At 47.9% G+C, this 19,375-nt stretch overlaps 1 protein-coding gene across 2 annotated transcripts in view; it reads right to left on the reverse strand.

The window, feature by feature from the left end:
- Window positions 1-19,375, reverse strand: part of KCND3 (potassium voltage-gated channel subfamily D member 3) — a 189,571-nt gene that overhangs the window by 13,775 nt on the left and 156,421 nt on the right. For both annotated transcript variants that reach the window (XM_006035848.2, XM_006035847.2), the window contains exon 3: window positions 3,690-3,791. In XM_006035848.2, the coding sequence (XP_006035910.1) occupies window positions 3,690-3,791 (102 nt within the window). The remainder of the gene's footprint in view (window positions 1-3,689; window positions 3,792-19,375) is intronic.

A 19,375-nucleotide genomic window follows, 5' to 3' on the forward strand; every position in this document is an offset into this window, starting at 1 on the left:
GCTTTTCAGCCTTTGGGCATGTCTGATGTCGACAATACTGCACTGGGTCCCTCCCACGAAAGGAGACAAGTCCAGCTTCCTTGGGGCCCTTTCCATGCTACCAACCTTCCTTGCGCTGAAGGGAAAGCGTCTCTCGTTAACCCATCAAGAGACCCAGTGCTCTTTCCCACGACTGTTCTCCATTTGGGTCGTTTTTGCTCTGGACAGCACCTCAAAACCCCAGACAGTGACTACATGGGCCCAGGACTTCTGTGCTGGTTTGGCTTGCCTTGCCGGGCATTTATAAAACGATTATGTATTGATTTCAGAGTAACAACAGTGAAAATTCCTTGATGGGCGCTAACGAGGATGACTGAGTAATCGTGCTTGGAATCACCGCTGGGCAACAAACCCCTCCCGTGGCTCTTTTGTTGCTGGATGTGCATAGGACAGTCTCATTACTGCTAGTGCAAGTTTGGGGCACCGGAATAGGATATAACACCCAAGCACAGCTATGATGCTGTGGGTCCTGGGTGTGTTCGGTATTTCGGCATTGAAACGTTATCTCATGCAACAGCTAATGGAGAATGGCTTTGGGGTCTCTGCCTCGCTTTAGTAATGTTAGATCGGTACCGTGTGGTTCTTTCATGGTCACTCGGGCCCAAGGCGCTCTTCTGAGTAGTCTCATCGATTGCAATGGGATTGAAAGAGGTAGGGCCAGGGCCCTGGAGCCCAACAAAGTGCTGTGCGCAGTACTAAAAAACCCCATTGTGGTCCAAAGAAGGGAAGTCCCTCCTCTGCTTTGCAGTTTGAGCACTGGGCCCAGGTCAAACTGCAGGTGAGAGCTCAGTTCCTGCCTCTACTACTGCCTCCTTGTATGACCGGGGGCAAGTCTCTTCCTCTCCGCCGCTGCCTCCCTGTACGACCTATTGAAGGCAGACAACGATCCCCCCTGTCGCAGTTAGGGCTGTTCATTTTGTCAGGCTTTCAGGGCGGGGGATTTCCTGGCTGCACGCCAGTGCTGCAGGGCTCTAGTCTCATTTAGCACCTCTAGTTCTTACTGTCATTTACATCAATAACAATAATCCAGATTAATGGGAAAGCAAAGTCTCTGGAGCCTCTTCAGACACAGTTTAACTGTTCTCGTGGGCTCTGTAGGAGCCGTGACGTCAGGAAAAAAACAACCCCGCTCCCCACCGTTTTGGGGCTAATGCCATAAAAGCAGCCCAGCAGGCAAACATTGCTCTTGCCCAAACATGTTCTGGGCCTTGGCATCTAAGCCATGGGCGCCCTGCTGTGCACACTCTTGGCAGAGTGGTTTGGTCAACAAGAGAGGCGAGGAGATTCGTGTTGGGATGACAGGCTGTTTAATCAGGTGGGAGCGGTGCATCCATGCTGAGCTACCCTGATGCTTTGGAAAAGCAGAATTTTAAAGCTCCACAAAACCCAGGGCATGATTTAAATGCACTGTATAACTTTACGTGTTGCTGTGTGGGGAAGTAGCAGAATCTGATCAACTCGGCTAAGCTGGCGCCCAGACACCAGAGCCGCGTCCCAATAATTCTGCACCTTCTTTCAAGGGCTCATTTCTGCCTCCCTTGCAGCCTCTCCTTACTGTACAGGCTTAAAAAAAAATAAAGTGCAACCAATGGGGTGGGGTTGGAGGCTGGGATTAGGTGCACCAGGAGCTGGAGACCTTTGCAGGGCAAGAGAGGAAATGACCTGTGACAGGAGTGGGCATGGTGGAGAGGTGAGATGGGCCTGGCCAATGCATCACCATCCTGCTGGATTGGGGATTATGTCAAATTTTGGAAAAGGAGCCTTTGGATCTGAGCTTTGCTTGTGCTGCTCATGCCACTTGAACCTTGAAGCAGCGGACAGATTTGGCAACGGTCCTTATTTTTGTTTTGGAGGAGGGGGAAACAGAGGCACAGGGAAGTCAGCAGCAGAGCCAGGAACCAAGTCCATATCTCTTGCTTTCCAAGCTAGTGTCCTGCACAACGTACCTGTTTGTTAGAGCACTTTGCAAAGGCATCACAGCAACCAAGACACTGGTTACACCTCTCATTCACCTTGAGCAGCACCTTTACTTCTCCAGTCACCCCTTGCAATCAGTGGAGCTACGTGAAGAATACGGGGCTAGACAGCAGCATGGGAGATGCTCTCTAGCTTAAAGGGTGGGCCACTTCCTGTATTGCAGACCTGTCCATCACTGAACTCCCATTGGAGTTGAATCAAGCCCTAGGAAGCAACATGTGAACATAGGGGCCAAATCCCAAGGCAGTTATTTCCCCTTTGCTGATGCAGCTATCCACTGGGCAGGGCCAGAACTGCAGCAACGACGGCTGCACGCCTGCCGGCACCTGCTGGCAGCCCTGGGCTTCCTCCTGAAAGACCGCTAGGCACAGCAGCAGGTGTTTGCAGCATTAGACCCGAGTGAAGATGCAGGACCAGAGCGTGAGGAGGCTGTTGCGGCTCAATTAGGCAGTCTGTGTCTTAGCCCTGGCTCCCCGCACGCACCGGGGACTGATTTATTTGAAATGAAATCCATGAGATGTGTTAATACCTGCTCTGGTCTTGATCAGGCTTAATGTAATAACCTTCTCTCATTTCCACTGCTTCTGCTGAGCAATCTGACACACTTAAAACTTTCCCTTCTCATGAATAGCTAATATTAGCCTCCAGATGCCTTTCTATTAAAAATAAAACCGCCACCAAGCGGCTTGGAGCAGGAGCTGGGATGGATTCTCTTCTCCTGCTGGACCCAGTCTGAAGCTCCTTCTCTCCTGCAGATGGTTAAGAAAAACCTGTAATAATTTCAGGGCTAATAACCCTGAAGTACCCCCTTGATCTCATGGGGGTGACACATCTGGCTTGTCCCATGCACAAGCTCCACCTCTGGTGATACAGCTACCGGGAAACGGCACTGCCAATGTCAGCTTCTCTGAACTGCAAGACAGGCTTGCAAATCCATTTTTCCCTCCACAACTAGGAGGGCTTAGACACTCTTTCATTTGATGTGTCAATGAAAGATGAGACTCCAGTGTATTCACATGGCTCCAGCAGCTGGGGCTTTGGGAGAAATCGGCAACATTGCACAACAAGCAATGAAATCCAAGAGCTGGCCATGGAGGAGGAGTGAAAAAATGCCTGTATAGTCGGGGGAGTTTGGAAGCTGCTTCCTGCTGTATCATCGCAAGAGCTCTTATTAAGGGCTTTTTATTCCGTTTCTGAAGGCTGCATGGCATGTCAGTACAGCGTGTGCTTTTCCATTGGCAGCCGAAACCAAGGGAGCCACTGGCAAATAAAGGCTGTGATGGGCCCCGTGCCCACGAAGGGGAATGGGGCTCCTACTGCCTCCCTGTGCCGGTGACATGAGCCTGAGGGGTGGGCAGCTCTGCTGGTTCATACCAGCTGAGGGTCTGGGTCATTAATGCCCATGCCATCCTGTCGGTGTTAGCAGGTTGGACTCTTCCCTAGCTCGAGAAAAAACCTGAGAACCAAACTCTTCTTCTATTGTGCAGCTGACTCCTAGCTGTCTCTACACGTAGCATATACAGTAAATTATAGCATAATTACAGCACAGCACAGCTCATGTGAAGCTGCCACGTTGAATAACAAGCAATTACACAGCGGTGGGAGGGTGAGGACAAAACCAGGGTTGAATTGGAAGGAGAGACCTTTTCAAAACACATTGTCCTGGCACGTACCGTCAGCTCCAGGGCTTCGTTCAGGAGGCCGTTGCGTTTGCTGTGAAGGTATGCGTTGGAGCTGCCCGTCTTGGCCACGCGGATCCTTGCCAGCCGGGCTTTCTGTGAAGACAAGGGAAATGGGTTTGTGCTGTGTTACTTCCATGCACCGAGCAGCCCGTGCCACGCTTGCTTCCCAGGGACCTGGGAAACCAGAGTGCATGGGACCGGAAAGGTCACCGCCTGGTTAGACGGAGGCACAGCCAGCCCTGTCCCACCTCCAGCCCTGACCCACACCTCGAATGACTCAGGTTAAAAACTTGAGAGCTCAGGTCCTTCCTGGAGCTGTCTTCCTATACCCTATTAATGACCTTCCCCTGGAAAGGGGTGCTAGTGGGCTGCATTCAAAAGTGACCTAGGTGCTTCCTGGGGGGTGCCGAGCTGAAGGCTGCCATATGTTCCTGGTCCGTGGTACGTGGCTTTGCAGACTCCACAGGTTATAGGTGCCAAGGCTAGAGGGGGACTTCAGTCATAGCTACATGCAGCTGGTCTATGCTCCTTCTGTCCTGCTTATTTATGTGTTTAATGCCCCTGCTGTGCCTCACGTTAGGGCAAAAGCTGACATTCACTCTGGAGGACGCTCTGACCTGGCTAAGGACCAAAAGTGCTGCTGCCATACAAATTACTAGGGGTTCATAGATTCATAGACGTTAGGGGCTGGAAGGGACCTCGCAGATCATCGGGCCCAGCCCCCCCGCTCTAGGCAGGAAAACAACTGGGGTTAGGTGACCCCAGTGAGGTGACTGTCCAGTCTCCTCTTGAAAACCTCCAGGGTAGGTGACTGCACCACCTCTGGAGGGAGTTTATTCCACAGTCTGGACACCCTAGCTGTGAAGGAGTTTTTCCTGGTATTAAGCCTGAAGTGACCTTCCAGGAGTTTGTGTCCACTGGTCGTGGTCTTCCTTGGGGGTGCCCTAGTGAACAGTTGTTCACCAAGCTCCTGATGCACTCCTCTGGTATAGCGGTAAGCTGCTATCAAGTCCCCTCTCAACCTTCTCTTCTTTAGGCTGAAGAGGCCCAGGTCCCTCAGCCTTTCCTCGTATGGCTTGCCTTGCAAGTTCCTGATCGTATTGGGTGGCTCTGTTCTAGACCCTCTCAAGTTTTCTGTGTCCTTATTGAAGTGTGGCGCCCAGAACTGGACGCAGTACTCCAGCTGCGGGCTCACCAGTGCCGAGCGTAGTGGGAGTATAAAACTTGCTTAGTTTTACACGAGATGCGTCTGTTGATGCACACTACCATGTTGTTTGCCCTGCTGACCACTGCCTCACACTGACCGCTCATGTATATGCGATGGTCAGGCGTTACCCCTAGGTCCCTTTCGGCCATGGTGCAAGTCAAGCTGTCACCACCGACCCTGCATGTATGTTGGGGGTTGTTCACTTCCAGATGGAGCACATTACATTTGGAAGTATTGAACTTCATCTGGTTCTGGTCTGCCCAGCTCTCGAGCCTGTCCAGGTCCGCACGTATCTGCAACCCATCTTCTGATGTGACCACACTGCCCCATCACTTGGTGTCGTCCGCAAACTTGGCCAGTGAGCTTTTCACTCCCCCGTCTAAATCGTTGATAAAGATGTTGAAAAGCACCGGTCCAAGCACAGACCCCTGAGGGACACCACCGGCCACTTCTCGCCAGGACGACGCGGATCCATTCATGAGAAACCTCTGGGTCCTACCATGCAGCCAGTTTCCCACCCACTGACCCGCCGAGCAGCTGAGCCCACAATCTTCCAGTTTTCATTTCCCTAGAAGTGCTGGCCACTATTGTATAGACCCTAGCTTCCACTGTACATACACCTCTTTTTTCTTTTTAAGAGGATGTAGGTTGTAGCCGTGTTGGTCTAAGGAAATATAATACTACTATTACTAATACAAATTATTAGTAATAGGACATGGAAGGGGCAAGGATTGTCAATAGGGCAGCTCATTATGCCCCACCTGCTAGCTGGCAGGCCAAGCGATTGATTTAATAATTGGACACTGATTGTGCATCTTCAAAAAAGTACAGGCCGCCTTGTTCATACCTTCTCCCCTCTTCTGGTGGCAGGGAATGTTTATTAGCTGTCATTATAAGGCAATTAAAAATATTTTTTTGTCCAAGGGGAAAAAAAAATATCCCCTCCTGGGTAGACGGCCAGAAACCTCTCTGCAGCAACAAATAAGCAATTCAAGGAGAGGGGGGAAAAATCTAGTTACCTAATGTTTGGATTCCTATAATTAGTTCTTTCTGCCTGGCCATTTCTTATCTGCAGACCTCATTCCTTCTAGTCTGAGGACTGAACTAAATTACAGAAAAAGCAATATCAACTAACGTTAGCCTCAGAAACCACAGTTAGCCGCTGTCTGCCGTCAAAACAACTTTCAAGTCTAATTTGTCTATTCAGATGCGACCTGCTTCTCTGTCTAAGTGTTGACTGCCTTTAAAAAAAATTTTTTTTTAACCTTTAATAGTTCTGTTTGTATTACCTAAACTTCATTAAAGGTAAATGCACAAACCAGTTACCAGTATAAAAATATCATTACTTTGAGCTGTGTTTTAAAATGCTGCATAATCTTTTAAATAACACAGCCCTCCTGGTTTTCTTTTCTAATGAGAGGTAGTTAATGGACACACGCTGTAGAAAGAGCAAAGCCAAGAGGTAAATATCTGCATTGGGTCTAGAGGGCCTAATGAGTCTAGAAACGGTATTACTCTACACGCATGAGTGACTCGAGTGCTCTGCTTTTGAAAGATTTGCTTAACCTTAAGAACTTTAATTTGTGTACCCACGGTTTCCCAAGCCAAGACGTGCTGGCTGCTGTTTTGTAACTTCAGGGAGAAGACAAGAGACTAGGGAGTTTTAAAAAATCTCTAGAAGTGATTTAGGGCACCTGGCTTGATGCTCCTTAACTTGGCCTGACTTTGAGAGGGTTGGTACCCAGCACCATCTCCTGCACCCGCTTTCAGCAGTCAGGCTCCAAGTCAATGTGTGAACTCCTGACTCCATTGCAGTCAATGGCAGAGCTCCTGTTGACTTTGACTGTACCAAAGTGTTCTTAGGGCAGCTTGTAGGAAGGTGTACATCGGTCTGGGAGGGCACGGGGAACTGCATCGTAAAGCGGTTTAGCTCTACAGATGCAGGAAATCTTGGAAGAACCATTGCAAAAACGCATGGAACTGGTCGGAAGTAAGGAGCATCTCTCTCCAGCGCTTCGGGGCCAGACTGATCACTGCTGCCACGTGGTAACAGGGCTCAAAAGAATTAAAGAAACCCTGAGTGGGTACATACAGCAGTTCAAGCCCCATCATCGCCACTGAAACTGCAGTTATGGAACCCAAATGGGAGTGAACGGTGGTATTTGGCGCTGCGGGTTCACCTAGCTGTGATTAGGGGTTGGAAGGGACCTTGCAGATCATCAGGCCCAGCCCCGCTGCACTTGGGCAAGAAAGGGCATCTGTTAAGTGTTTGTATGAGTGAGTTTTGACTGGGAGAGGAAGATGTGAAGCTAGGAACCATAGCTCACAAGGAACAGAGTCTGGGGGAAGGGGCACTTCAGAAACCCGTGCTTTTTTAAGCTAAGTGGAACCATGTCACTGTATACAGCACTTTGGGTCCAGAGCGGTCACTGGCAAACCTCGCTGGCAACAGGATACTTCACAACGAAGCACCACGCACCATTCGTGCATTAAAAAAATGACAACGAGGCCCCTTTCCTGAGTGTGCTTGTCCAGCTCTTTGATTGATGGCTCTAATGCCTGCAGACATGATGGCTACCCAGCTCTGAATGGTGCTGAAATCTGCAAAGGTCTCAGGAAGGTGAGGGAAGCCAGGGATCCCGGAGAGCAGCTGATGAGCAAACTCAACACTCAAACAGAGCTCTCGACCCTACTTGCAGCTTCTCTGGACCAAATCTGAGTGGGTTGTGATGTGCAGAAGAGGCTGAGTGCCTGGGAGACCGCGGATACCTGTACCTCAGCAATGCAATAGAGCCGTGCTCCTACAGAAGAGACCGGCACACTGAGACTTGGCTTGCAGCTGCTGAGTCTTTGCATCTGATCATGGGCCGGTCATTACATTGTGCTGCGTCGCCATCACAGATTGGTCTGCCTTGCTGCGTTACCCCACCGGCTTGCTCAATTTAATGACATTTTACCATTCAGTTCAAACTCTGTCCCTGCCTGCATGTTTCCTTCTTTCAGGAGGGGCCAAGTTCATTGCTTCGGCCTCCAAGACCATCAGAAAGGATTGACTTCTTTTCTGCACTTCACAAAATGTCCGTTCCTTTGCTGAAGGAAGTACAAGCATCCTACGGTTCCCGCTCAGATACGGCACAAAAGGTTCCACCAGCATCTCCAGTCACTCGATCAATTCAGTATCAATTCAGTTATTTGTGAAAGCAGAATCCGTCTTAGGCTCTTGCAATGAACATTATTCTCCATTGCCTCCGGGCTAGCAGGAGATCAAATATTAATAGCTCTGCTCCACGCAGACTGGGGACGGTTCCTCTCCAAGAATCTGTTCTTTCTCCTTCCCTGAAACAGGGCCACTAGCAAACTAAATAATTAAGCCCAGTGGCTTTAGGAGTTTGGAACAGATGTTATTTAAAAACTCTTAAAACATGGTTGAGAGATTTAAACCTAAGTTGCCTTCACATGAGTGAGGCAGGGAAATAGGCTCCATGGGTCCACCAGTGACTGCCGTGGTACCTCCACAAATGGCTTTCCTGAGAACGGATGTGCTTGCGTGTGGATGTGCATTTGCTGACAACTGCCTCTGGGCCAAAGCATGGGGCCTTTGCACTGCTTAAATCCCTCCTCTGTCCTACATGCCTTAAGCTTGAGCAAGATGTGGTGGTTTGAGATAACCGAGAGTGACCGCTGTGCAGTTGTGTGGAAACAGGCAAAACCGGGCCATTTCATTTGATCTCTTGAGCCCAGTCAACCCTGAAGCTCAAAGCAGAGCCCAGAGGGTGAAGAAGTCGCATGGCCAGCCTCTCCCCGCACCACAAGACCCACGTGAGCCAGGGCTAATCATTGCGCCTATCTGGGTAGCACTAGTCTCTGCCCCTGGGACGCTTCCAGATTGCTCCTCACTGTCCCAGATTCATATAAAAACCCCCCAAACCCAACTTTGAGCCTTTGAGTGCCTTGATGGACCCACAGGCAGTCAGGAAAAGCAAAGGCCCTGTCTTAGGGGTCTGTGCAAGACCCAAGCGGGGTGGACGCACGCCCAAGTAGCCTCTAATGCAGACAAGGAGCCTTTCTAGCAGCTGCAAGAGGGTCACTGGAAGGCAAAGAGTTCAAGGCAGGCCTCTTGGCAGGCTCATGGCCTCGTTATGCTGGTGCAGCATTAGACCCTTATCTAAACTCATCCTCTGTCGACTCCCTCCATGCTTACTGACCTCCCCAAGCCAGCGACACCCCCTCCATTCTGCCCATCCTGTGGGTCACCCTGACGAGATGGCAGAGCCTCACGCAGCAGACTTGGCCCCTTCTAGACCAACTGGGTCATTGGCACCATGCACCGGTTTTTGGACGCGTGCATGCAAGGCCCCGCTGCCTCATAGGACCGCACTGCCTTTGGGATCAGAGTCCTAGCACTTCAAGCACTTTCTTTCTCAAGGGCAAGTTTCCTCAGTCTCATTTTAAAGCTAGCAGGGTCCTCTGTGTCATCTCAGACCCACGCAAGCAGCTTGTCCCCTGGTGAGCTGTCTGGTAGGCACAGAGACAGGGAGGAACATACTTTGGTTCATCTGCCACGAAAGCCCTCTGGGCCTTAACCCACAAATGTGACTCACAAGGGCCAGTGAGGCAAGGCCCAAGACCATTATTTTTGGATCTGATCTTTGCAGAAAGAGTCCAAAATAAGAAAAGAAATGCATGGCCCCCAGCGTGTGTGAGAGCGTGGAGGTGGTAGGGAGGGTTGCTAAGAAACCACAGGATCTCACCATGCGCAGCGCCAAATCTGGAAGATAATTCATACAAAATAATAATAAAGCTAGTGTGACAGCAACCTGCATGGGAGGAGGTTTAATTTGCTTAACTTAGCCCCCACCTCTCTCAAGGATCAGGTCTCCTCACACTAAGCATCCACAGCGTCAAGGTGAACGGGGCACAGTCACAAACGCAGCCCGAGCAGGGGGATGCCGAGGCGATACCTGCACCCATCAAAGTCTTGGGAACCCCTCTCTACATTTTCCATTGGGATCATTAATGGGTTCTCCAGGGGAGCTGGGCGGCAGCCCAGTCTTCCCTGAAGGACGGACAGGTATCTGGTCTTCTGTCTTCCCGTGTCATCTCTGCTCGAGCGTTACAGGCCACGGGTTGCTCCCACCGGACAGTAGGTCTAGGAAATGCCCAATTGCTGTTATTGCCGATGACTAGCATTTCGTGCTAATGGAGACTGCTTCTTTTAATTGGTGAATGATCTGGATCAGGAAACTGTTTATATTTGGTCACTGTTTCGGACTAAATAAAATCGGCAAATATTGTTCACCGAATACCTGAGCTTTCCAGGTTTTCTGCATATCTCACTAAGAAAACATGCTCGTTTTTGAGCAGGGCTGTGAATCCCACAAGGCCTCAGAGAGACCTCAGTACAGCACGGGCAAAATCAGCGGTGGTTTTGAAACTATTCCAAGCCGAGGTGTTGTGAATCAGGGTCCCGTGTCCGTGCTTTGCCCCCTCGCTGGTCTGGGAGCTGGTATTAGCATTATCCAGTCTATCTAATTTTATCTACTAAAAAAACACGCTAAGAGTGTTCTTGGCAGAAAATACAAATATGCTGGATAATTAACAGCTGCTTCAGTTATTTTTCTCTCTCTAAATAATTAATGGTTTGATATCTGTAGCACTCTCAGGGCCTGCTCTAGTGAGCACTGGGTTGCACTCCTTGCACATCAATAGTCCTTTAACATTTTTGGGTCTGAAACAAACCCTTCCAAAAAAAAAATCAGTTGATGGCTTTTATGATTTGGGATTCTTGTTCCAAAAGAAAGTTTATCAAAGCTGTTCAATAAGGGCAAGGTGCTTTTCTCTGATATACAGTGAGCATCTTCAGGTCTCTGCAGGTCCCTCTGGTTTAAGTTTGCATCTGGATTTTGGAAGGCAACCCCATGTTTAGACTTTGCATACAGAGAATGTAACAAGAGAGATTAGGGATTTAGAAAGGGACCTTAAGCAGTCAGGTCAGAGCATGCATGAGAGAGAGAGCACTTTTGTGTACTCCTTTTTGTTATCTTTAGTAGTTTTTAGACTATCTCAGTACACAGCAACATCCAGCTCCCTTTAACACTTAGTGGGGAAAAGAATTTGTCAGATGCTTTGCTGCTTTCTTAGCTGAAACACACAGCACACACAATGCTGGAAAGATAATGGGACCTGTCATCCACTGGTGTAACTCTGCGACTTCAGCAGAGCTGTGCTCATTTCTGCCATCCAAAGAGCTGGCCTACTGTGGTCCCTTTCGCTGAAAAGCAGAAGGTTTTATTTTAAAAGAAAATAATTTGCAACGATAATAATGAAAGCAGCAAGGAATGAAAAGAGTCTCCTGCCTGTGCAATGGTTCCCGAGTGTGAGGGCACAACATTGATCATCTATTCCACTTCTGACGCTGAGAAGCTGACATGGCACCTTTAACGAAGCTTAGAAGCAAACTGGATTGCAAAATTATGAATGGGCATTTTTACATGCACTTGAACACTGAGAGGAATAATAACCGTTTAAAAAGCAAATGGCCCATATAATAACACCCGGTTACTCTCATACCAGTCTTGGATACTTCTTGATGTTATTACAGACAGGCAGTGGCGTTATAATAGGGAGGTCAAAACGAGAGGTATTTTCTTTTAATTGTATTTTGCTTATTCTAACTCTTTTTCTTAGAAACAAAGAAAAGAGTTTTCCCTCTGAAACGTTTCAGATCCATACATTAAAACAGCTTCTGAGATGATATTAAATATTCAGCCCTTTTTGCTTTGGGAGAGCTGCGTATGGAAATGAGATTGTGTAGAACTCATTATATTCCTATATAATTTGATAGAGCCACTTATAGTCAGACCTTTCTCTTATTTAGGGTCCCCTTCATTACTTCCCAGAGATGAAAGATTCCCCTTCGCTCCTTTGTGGCTCTCCTTTTAATCTCACCTTACCCTGGGCTCCATTAAAGCAACAGATGATCATTTCAAATATAGGATATCATTTAATCTTTTCCAACACAGAAGAACACGATGTGCAATCTATTTATAGAACAATACACAGAATAAGGAATTTAATAGGCCTCAGCTTCTCCACCAGGCAGAGAGACTGATTAGCTAGAAGGACAAATTTGATTGTTTTTCCTAATGCGCAGAACCTGAACACAGGGACGTAGGCACTTAGACGTCGAAGGGGCCTCCTGGATCATCAAGTCTAGTCCCTGGCTAGCAGAGGCAATCTCATTATATTGTTGTTTTCATAAATTGATTGATCTTCATCTTAAAAGCACTTAAGTAATCCCCCCTCCACTTCACAACCTGATTGTTCTGCTGTTTAGGAACCTTCTTCTGGTCCCCTGCCTAAATCTATTTAGGGCCAGTTTTCTCCCACGTGTTCTCATGCCTAGCCTTGCTCTTCTCTCTCCCTGGTATATTCATAGAAGAGATGCGGTATGTCTTCTTGGCTTTCCTTTTGCTTAGCTAAGCCAGCCAAGATCTCCTGGTCTCCTCGCTCCTGGTCCTGTGGCTCTTACAGAGTTCTGGGACGCCTGGTCTCTGCAAGCTTTGTTGCCTTCTTGGAAGTGGTGGTTTCCATTTCCAAACCCTCATTCCTATTAGCCACCTTGCCTTTGCCCCCATGTTCCACGTTGTTATCCCGAGTGAAAACTGAGGCAAAATATGCCTTTAGATTTGGGACCATGCCTAGATGATCTTTAATCTGTAGCTCATCCTCTCTCCATAGTGGTCCTACTCCTTCTTTCCTTGTTCTCTCTTTGTTTATATGGCTGAGGAACCTTTTTTTTACTCTTTGGTATACTTTCTTTTGCAAGGTCTAACTCGGCTTGACTTCTGCCCGCCTTCACCATGTCTGTATGCTTGCTGATCTCAGATAGACATCTGTCTTTGGGGAGCAGTCCCTTTTCACTATTCCCTATAGGCCTTCTGCTTACTCCACCTGTCCTTCTTGAGGCTATCATGTACGCTACGAAGAAATGCGTCATGGAAGGAGACTTAACTTTGCACATCTAACAGTTGCATTGAAGAACAGTAAGGCATAGATATTTCTGGGTGTGACAGCCAAGAAAAAACTTCAGCAGTCGTTGACACAATAAGGCGATGCTATTTTACGACTGGTTTAGTGAATATTAAGGCATTTATAGAAACATTGGTCAAATGAGAGAAAACATCCTGGGTTGAGTAATCATGAGCTGACTCAGTCTAAATATTCTTCTGCAGGTAGAAGGTAATATTTCTTGTTTCCCCTTTGTATGGGAGTGTAATGTTTTTATCCAGAGTGGATACCAAGAAGAGAGAGGCCCTATGACCTGGATCCTTTGCAAGGGGGAGCGGGCACCTTGTACAGAAGCGGGCACTGCCATCCTCCCAGGAGCAGCCTGTCTCGTGCTCGGTACCCGGATCTCTCAAAGCTCCCCCTAATTTGTCAGAAGAAAGCTTCAGGGTTGCCATTGTGACTCGTGTCTCTGGCCCTTGTTTTTGCATTCCAGCCTTGTTGTACGTTCTTACCAGAATGGCTTCTAATTGTCCAGGCTCAATAGCTAACGAAGCTCATGCTTTTGATGTGGACTAAAACGAACTGGCTGCTGGATGGGCGAGCGCACAGACAATGTACGCAATTGCTTCTTTTCATTATATTTGCTTGGAATTAATGCTGAGTTAGGTCTAAGCAGCTACACTTACATGAGGAACAGGTGGCTTGAATTACCATCACACAATGATCTGCATAGTAAACAGATGAGATCTGCTTTACCTCCATGAAGAGCAAAGCAGGGCAAATGTGTCCTATGGAGCAATTCGTACAGTGACTTTAGTTTGTGGACTATTCACAAGCAGATGGCAGTTTCCCCCAGTGAAAGGGGCTTGTTTGTTTATGAACATATTTTTAGATTGTATGCTCAGGTCTGAAGAGAGGTCTGCCAGCATCTACTGGTACAAGCTCTGCTGCTTAGTGGTGATTTTTTTAGTAAAATCATGTGATTTTGCTCCTGTGTTCTGACTGGGGTCGTGTGTTGGGAACCTCTGGTGCAAATACAGTCACATGTGTGAATCTGAACTTCAGGTTATGAATGCTGTCAATAATTATATGATATGGGCATCATTAGCACTTTATGCTTACAGGCATTACAGTCATTCTCACAATGCCCTTTTGAGGTTGGAAAGTCAGTGGGATTTTCTCAATTTAGTAACTGAGGGGTGATGGAGGGAGACATGGGTTGAGGAATCCATGCTTGGGCTTCAGGGAGGTCAGGGCAGTTTTACACCAGAGAGCCCAGTGAAGTAGGAGCACATCTGTTCAGGTCAGAAGAAGCATGAGGCGCACAGCTTGGACTTGGTCCCCCACTCTCTCTAGGGCATTGGATCTCAGCCACCAAAAGCAGAACTGGTTTGCTTTGCCCCGCAGGTGTGTGGTGGAGTTGGGAAGCAATGGACCATGATTGGGAAGGGGCTCAGTGCTCAACTACATGCCCTGGGGTTGGAGACTGAGCCTTTCAGCTCCAGGTCAGGAGCTTCCTCTCGCCCGCAGAGGGACGGGGAAGGGCTGTCCAGCTGTCTGAAGCAGTCTGGGGTGCAGAGAGCAAGCGTCCGGATGGGAGCTGTTGGGAAACGTTACTGGATGTACTTTCCCTAACGAGGACAAACAAAAGGAGGTTTATTTTGCATTTGTCTGTGGAATATTCATATTGATATATAAAATGCAAACTAAACCAGCAGTTTCTCCTCCCTTTCTCCTATTCCCACAGGAGAAGATGAGAAGCCAATAAGAGGCAAAAAAAAAAAAGAGATTTCCCCCATGAAAATCCACGTTGATTTTTGTCTCCCCCGAACAGAAAGCTGAATGTATTTGGGGGTTTTTTTTCACTGCAGCTGAAAGCCTCTGCTTAGGCAGCTCACGTGCCTTCTCGAGGAGTCCCTGCCGGCCACCCCTCTTCCTCTCTCCGGAGGAGGGACACCAGGAGAGTGTGCCTAGCCCTCGTCAGCCGAAGGAATTGAACAGCCGTGCTCCCCCACCTGGCAGCAAATCAATTATGATAATGGCCTTGCTATTGACAGATGTGTAGGACATCTTTCTCAGGGATAAGATGATGCCATAAATCTAGTGTTAAGCGTTCTCTTCATCATCATCACTCTTCATCTTCTCTTCTGTCTGCCATCCCATTTTCTGTGCCTCTGGGGACAAGGGCTCTAATGCTGGAAACAAGCTGTTTTTAACGTGCCTCTCATAAAACAATTGGAAGGACATTTTCATTTTGGCTGTTCCTTGTGTAGGCTTCAGCCCCTTTAAAAACATTGTCATAGTTACCTCTTCATCCCTCTCCGCAGGCTCATGGCTGCCAGTGTGAAAGCTTTTTCACGTGGAGCTTGCTGCCAGGAATAACCTTCCTGTATCTCTTTCCACCTCATCGACTCTCATCTGAAAAGATATTGTTTCTCCCTTGCCCCTTAATTCCTCTCTCCCTCTGTTATTGGTCCTATGATTGAATGCTTTAATTCATCTGCCAGACAATGTGTCCACTCCGCTGCTTCCCCTAATTTATACCATATACTCTTTGATAGCCTGTAATTTTCACTCCTGTAAAGCATCTTGTGATATTGTTTTATGTGAGAGCTGCTCTGGGAAATGAATTTCCCCTGCATCGTACTTTCCTTATCTGCACGGGGGGGGGCTTTGGTCCTTTGCTGAATGCTTGCCACGTGCAGGACGAAAAAGGGTTTTCGAACACATTTCCTGGCTCAAAACGTTGTAAACAAAGGCTACTTGCTCCTACATGAAACGTATTGGGCAGAGTAAGCAGCTAGAGGCTTCGAAAGCATGCTGACCTCAGGCCTGGTATTAGCAGTGGAAGCCCTGTGATTGCTGAAGATTTATGCCCGTGAGAGCGGACAATTTGTGTAAGACATTGCCAAAGCCATGCTAATCCACCTCGGACATGAGGCTTTGTTGTACCTTCACTGACCTGGCAAATCTTACCAGTAAATCACAGGCTTGCTGTAGTGGGACTGCTTACAGCATCCTTCGGCATCTGCCTGTTTACATTTCTCCCCCATCGTGTAAAGGGCAAAGTGATGTCTTCCGTTGGGTAAGAAGCTGATGCCATTGATGACCTCTTCTTCCTGCAAGGTGGGAAGATCCCCCGTATTTTCCCCAAGAGCCTTCCTGGGTTGCACACAGTGGTTTCAAACAAATTGTCTGGAGGATCTCGGCATGAAAGAGTTCATGTGGCCAAATGTTGAGTCCTGAGAACAGCTCTAGAGGTCAGATTGCTTTAGATGAGCAAGCGGGTGCCTGTTTCCGGCAGCGTCATTCACACCGGCCCGCCCACCAACGGTATTATTGGGAGCTGCACTTCTAAAATGATCTCCTGGCCTCTGGGTAGCTGCATCAGTGCTTTCCAAAACGCGTGCTACTCTAGCATCAAAGGGTGCCTGTACACACCATGGGGTTTCATCCTCATTAAATTAAATAGATTTATAAAATTGAAATGTTTATTTTGGCGCGTTGCATCAGTGTTTACTCACACTAGGTTTTTGAACGAATTAAGAACGATCTCCAGCTAGCACTGCACGAGAGCAGGATGGTCCAGTGCTGCCAGCCCCACCCCCAACAACCTGTGGCCCCTGGGACATATAGAAATGAGAAGAAATGGCCTCAGATCTGCACATGAAGGCTCCAGTCCAGTCTTAGAGGTAGTTCTGTTGTGAGTCCATGGTTTGTCCCTGAGGCATCACAGTCTGTAGCCGCCGAGCTGGATCGGTGCCGTCTGCACTAAGAGCTGCCTCCAGGCTCCAAGTTCATGCCCAGACAACCCCAGTGTTTAAAGTTCTTGCTGTAGCTTATTGCCAAGGCCTAAGTCTTCTTGGGGGATGACCTTTGAGCCAACAGGGTGGGCATTGCCATAGTTAGTCAGACTGTAATCGCAGCTGCTCAGGGAGATCTCCGCCCACAGAAGGGAGGAAAGGACTATGAAGGAAAGAATCAACCCCTTTCAAAACTTTCAGGCGTAAAACCCTGGCATGACACCCACCAGTGCCATTACCTGGCAGTGATTGGGAGCTCCTGTATGTACTCAGCACAGCACCCATCCATCTAATGCACACTGAACCTGCGCTTGCTTGGTGAACAGGCAGCCTGTCTCAGTCCTGGTTTGGCCAGCCCTCTGCATCAGCATGGCAGTTGTAGAGAGGACCTTTAGTTGTGTTTTCAGAAGCCTGGTTTCAGTATTTAAAAAGACCAACAGAGCACGCTCGCTTTGTTTGCAACACTTAATCCAGCTCGGCGAGGCACTTGAGCTGGTTATTTTTAAAGTAGGGCAATTTAAGTGGTACCAAAGATACATCAGCATCCCTGAAGATTGGGGGGAAAGAGGTCGCCCACTGGACATTCACCAGATCCAGTCTTTTCTGTGAGCTTTCCCCCTCTTTCCTTGTGTTGCTGTTGCTGGCAGAGTTTGTGCAAAGACAAGGACGTCATTAATGACTGGTCTCCACCGTTTCTCCACTCGAGCCACAGGAATAAATGGTCGGGGATTGCCAGAAATCTCTCAAAGCAAACTACTGTCACAAGGTTCCCAAGTAGTCTTACAGGGCTGAGAGGTGTGTGTCATTCAAGTAGGCACTGGAAGGGCATCCAGACTTTTGGAAGCTTTAAAGGAATTTATACCCACTCGAAAAAACCTCCTCTGTTCTCTTCAGGTGCCTAGGTATTCCTCGCCACCGCGTTACTTGAGAGCCCTCGAGTAGTGCATGATTAGCAACAAGTCTAGCATCTGACACCTTTCTCTCCCCGGAGGGAAGCCACATCGAGTATGGGAGTTATATGTCGGGTACCTAGCTGCTGGAGTACGTATGGTATCGTTCTCCTTCTTACAACCGCGACTGTTAGAGGAGTTATTTCTGATTTGCCTGGGTATAAAAGGGGCTGCATGTTCCCTGCCTGTGACCGACTGCTTCATCTCCGGGCTTACAAAGCAGAAGGCCATCCTTATTTTTGGAGGGTGCTTCCGAACATTTGCAATCCTCCTTCCTGCTGCCCCAGAGAGACCACATCTGATACTAGTCTCCTGGTGCTTCACACCGAGCCTCTGCAGAGTGGAAAGTGAACAACTCCTCATTACCGAGGGAGAGATTCCAACATAGATAGGAGGTGAACAGCCACTCTGTCGCCGAGCCTTTTAAGTTCAAATCCACAGACTCCAAAGCTGTGACATTCACTCAAGAACAGCCTCCTATCAATGTCAGGAAGGTCTATTTATAGAACATCACTCAAAAAACCCCAAACAAGCGGGGGGAAAAATCCAACTTTACCTAAATGAACTATGTCATAAAAGATCCATTCATCTTCTGCTCTGGCTGACCTGGGTTTTGCTGCTGGAGGACAAATTTTGATGATGTGGCACCATGTATTAGGATTGCCAGACTTCACTGTAATTAATTCTTTTACAATACAGGTTGGCGAAGAGTAATTTATCTTCCGGGTGTTTAAACCACTGGTGGTTTTTATTCCTTCAAGGCAAATTTTGTCTCCATTTATTTTTGAAGGATGTGAGAGTTGATCTGGTAATAAACACCTGCAAATATTTGCTCAAGCCATTTGAACTCTTTCACCGCTAAGGCTGGGGAGGTAAGAAAAAGCTGGGCCTTAACTAATTGAGCAAGAAAGCAGCAAGTGTTGTTGAATATTTTCCAACTTTTCAACCCCTTGAAAGAAGGCAAGCACTCCCAAAGCTTTAAGTCAATCTGGAGAATTTGGGTTTAATGTTGCTCTCCTCCTGTCGACGTCTCTGTGAATGGCACGTGCAGCCATATACGGCACGCTTGCCATTACCCCTTCTCATCAGAGTGCTCAAGTCAACATCCATCCAGGAAGAGCGCACACCAACTGCTGAAACCTCCTTAGCCTGACGAAGGGTTGTTGAACCCGAAAGCTTACTTAATAACTATTCTCCAACTATCTGGGTTGGTCTAATAAAAGATATCAAATTCACCCAAGGAACCTTGTCGGCCTCAAGTCAACATCCTACATTCAGTGGCATTTATCTCTAGATTTAAGAGCCTTCATCTTTTAAAATTATTTTGAGCAAAAATGGGGGACTCTGGAAAAGAAGGTAGATACCATTTATAACAGCTTGGGGGCTGCCCTGAAGTGTTGGCTGGAAGATACCAGGCAGCAGAGGACAAGAAGAGTTGCGTGGTGCTCTAAGCTTGCCCGTCCTCTTTCAATGTGGCCATTAAATCAAGAAGAAGCCATATAAGTGTAAAGAGCGTTATCCTACCCTCCTTGCAGGACCCACACAGATACCTTCATTGGCTGGACCACGGATTTGACCATTATGCAGACTTATCCGGCCTCATAATATGGAGCTCAGGACACTGGAGGGTTGGTGCTGGCACCAACATGAGGTTTAAGGTTGCTTCTAACATACTATAGTAGATCATCCCTAAGAGTCCTTCTCTCT

The sequence above is a fragment of the Alligator sinensis genome, unplaced genomic scaffold (assembly GCF_000455745.1).
Source record: "Alligator sinensis unplaced genomic scaffold, ASM45574v1 scaffold589_1, whole genome shotgun sequence".
Lineage (NCBI taxonomy): Eukaryota > Metazoa > Chordata > Crocodylia > Alligatoridae > Alligator > Alligator sinensis.